This window comes from Gavialis gangeticus, unplaced genomic scaffold (genome assembly GCF_001723915.1).
Source record: "Gavialis gangeticus isolate Ggan-Ray unplaced genomic scaffold, GavGan_comp1, whole genome shotgun sequence".
Classification (NCBI taxonomy): domain Eukaryota; kingdom Metazoa; phylum Chordata; order Crocodylia; family Gavialidae; genus Gavialis; species Gavialis gangeticus.
The window spans coordinates 33326015-33329047 of record NW_017729001.1 but is presented as its reverse complement, the minus strand read 5'-3'; the positions used below and the strand labels follow the sequence as shown (position 1 = coordinate 33329047).

General features: G+C 59.2%; 1 protein-coding gene across 2 annotated transcripts in view; it reads right to left on the bottom strand.

Moving 5' to 3' along the window:
• The window catches only part of MYO18B (myosin XVIIIB), a 166923-nt gene that overhangs the window by 69719 nt on the left and 94171 nt on the right, over positions 1 to 3033 (bottom strand). For both annotated transcript variants that reach the window (XM_019507347.1, XM_019507346.1), the window contains exons 26-28: positions 1779 to 1898; positions 1207 to 1315; positions 425 to 549 (exon numbers count right to left, since the gene is read on the bottom strand). In XM_019507347.1, the coding sequence (XP_019362892.1) occupies positions 425 to 549; positions 1207 to 1315; positions 1779 to 1898 (354 nt within the window). The remainder of the gene's footprint in view (positions 1 to 424; positions 550 to 1206; positions 1316 to 1778; positions 1899 to 3033) is intronic.

Below are 3033 nucleotides of genomic sequence, written 5' to 3'. Positions count from 1 at the left end.
TTTTTTTAGCATTTTTAGATGCATTCTCCCTGCAGAGCCCGGCCGCGATGCAAGGCCCTGCAATGCCTTCATGCTAGTCCTGTGCTAGCTCCTGGGTGCTGCGTTCTCGCAAGCACGCAGAGCGCTGAAGTCAAACAACAATGGATATTCTTCTTGCACAGGTCACAAAACACACGGTGCTGGGGAGAGATGTCTTGGAGATACCCAAAGGCAGTAGCCTTTGGACTAGATGACCTCCCGAGGTCCCTTCCAACCCTAATTTCCTATGATTTCTACAAGCCCGTCCCAGGAAGCCGTCTATACGTGTCATCCTGGCTCGTGGACCCGCTCCCGTTGTAGAGACGAGGTGGGGAAGGAGGCTCTCGACTCCAATCCGTCCCGCTGCTCCGCACGCCTCCAAACGCCGGGGGAGGCCCTGGCTCACCTTCTGCTCCAGCTCTTTCTTGGAGCTCAGCTCAGACTCCAGCCTCTCCTCCAGCTGCGCGAGGCGCTTTCGGAGGAACGCGATCTCCGTCTGCGCGCAGTCAAACCGCATCTGCCACTCCTCTTCTGCCGAGAGAGAGAGACCCCAGGTAGGCACCCCAAAGTAGTCCTCTTTTAACGTGGGAGTTGGGCTCTGTTCACTCATCTTGCCTCCTCGCCCAAGGGGAAGCCCCGGCAAGGCAACCAGCCTAGCAGGGACATAAAAACCTCATGAATTCATGGGCTGCCTCCAGTCCTCCAGGCCCGGGGACCCCACCGACTTCTTGCTAATGCTTGTGCTTATTCGGGCTGCGAAGGGAGCTTGCAGAAAGCATCCCATCCCGTGCGCACCCCTGAGCAGCTGAAGTCTGAGACGAGCCAACACCCCCCACCCCGCGCAGCCCCATTGCACCCGCTCCCAATGCACACGGGCCCAGTGCTCCCCATTTAGCCCCCCCGTCACTTCACAGGCTCGTTGCAAAACCCACTGGTTTAAACAGTCCTGACACGTCTGCAGCGAGCGTCCTCCCGGCGGCACAGGGAATCGCTTGAGCCGAGACGGCTCCGCTTTGAGTCCGTCCTGCGCTCAGCAACAACAAGGGAACCAGGACGTCGCTCCCGGGAGAGCTCAGAGGGGCTGCGCTGCTAAAGGCAGCAGTGTCCTAGGAGGGGAGCTGCTGGAGGGCCCCATAATCCCTCCAAGGGGATGAAGGCAGCTGCCTTCCCTGGAGGGCACTTGCTTACCACCTCCAGCACCAGCGATGCCCAGCTCTCGCAGCTGGACCTGCTGCTGCGTCTCTTCCAGCTGCTTTTCCACCGACTCCAGTTTCTTCTGCACTTGCTCGTACTTGCTCTGCAAGAGAGAAACGCCTCAGCCCTGACCGGCTGCCGGCACCCAAGGCCAGAGCAGAGCAGCGCAGGGAGCGCGGGGCAGGGCGAGGACCCGGAGCACGGACCAGCCCGAACCCCATGCGCTCCCTGCCAGGAGCACAGGCAGAAGGGGCAGGCCTTCACGCCAGCGCCTGATCGTTATCCGGTATTTCCGACGCGCCTGGTCAGCGCTGATGAAACGATGCAGGGAAGGGAAAGAAACACTAATGCGCTTGGACACGCTGCCTTTCTGCCTGGGCCCTCCACTGCTGCACAGACAGGGGCAAGTCTGGCCTCCGTGCTAGGGATGAGCAGAGTGAGGCTCACATTGGACATGACCAAGGTCCCCCAGGGCATCAGTAGCAGAGCTGCCCTCCAGCCCCTCCCCGTGCCCTTTGCTTGCTCGGGCTTTGCCCGGCTGTCTCCGGCAGCTGCCTGGCACTCACCTGCAGCTCTCGCAGCTCCCGGGCCCCCCGCAGCCGCTCGGCCCGCTCTGCTTCCAAGACCTGGCAGGACGCTTCGCCTTTGTACCGCTCGTCCATGAGCTCAGCCGTCAAGTCCAAGACCTAGGGGAGGGGACCGCGTGGTGAGGCTCCGTCCACCTTGCCCCTCGCTGGCTAAATAGCAAAGGAGGAGCAGCTGAACACAGGACTGATGACAGCCGGGGAGCCAAGCCGGGCAAGGGGCCCTGTGGCTTGTGTCAGCAGCTGGCCCAATTTCCACATCGATGCTCTTCTGCTCAAAAAGCGATCCTCCAGCAAACGGGCCCCCCCATAGAGGGGACAAAGGGGTGCCACAAGCCGCCGACCTGCCCGCAAGAGATCACAGACTGTGCATTCCCGCTCGCCTGGCTGTGGGTGTACCAACCCATTCACCTCCTGCCTTGTTCATACGCTCCCGGTGTCCAAAGTGCCTCGCTTTGCCCATCTCTTGTCCATACACCCACCTGCAAGCCGGGGACACCTAGCAAACACAGCCGACTCTCCGATTCCTCTCTCTCAGGTGCAGCCCAGCTTCAAAAAGCATTTTAATAGCGTGCATTATGCGCGCCCTGCCTATGGCTATAATGCTGCCCAACAAGGATCTCATCAGCTTGGCCTTTGCCAAACTCTAGGCATTTGGGTCAAAATCCTCCCTGATGGGTGCCAGAGGCTCAGTGGAGAGTTTCCACCCAAACGCTTCGGCTGGTCCCAGAAACGGAGAGGGGGTGGTTAGCCGTGCTGGTCTCCGAGGTCAAGCAGGAGGTGGGGTAAAGCTGCGCCCGACATGAACCAATTCAGAGGTGCATCAGTTTTCATAAGCCACAACTCACTTCACCCGTGGTTCGGTCCGCACCACAACTGCTGCAAGCCAGGCCCCTTCTGTCCAAGCCACTTTGGACCAATTAATTCATTAACACTGCAATTACTCCACAGGGGCCCTGGGGACAGCACAAATTGCTCCAGCCCGTGACTCGGGGATGGGGGGATTTACGCGCGCAGAGACACAGAGGAGTCTCCGGTGAGAGTGATAAATCACTCTTCATTGCGCCTGTGAAAACCTAATTGTCCCCCAAATAAATACTAATCATTCACCGATTTGTTAACACAACAAAGGAGCTGTGAACCTTATGGTCTGAAACAGAAACACTTCTGCAAAGGTGCGTGTGTGTGTGGGGGGGGGCCACAGAAACATTTCACTGTGCTGGGGTGCGGGGGGGGG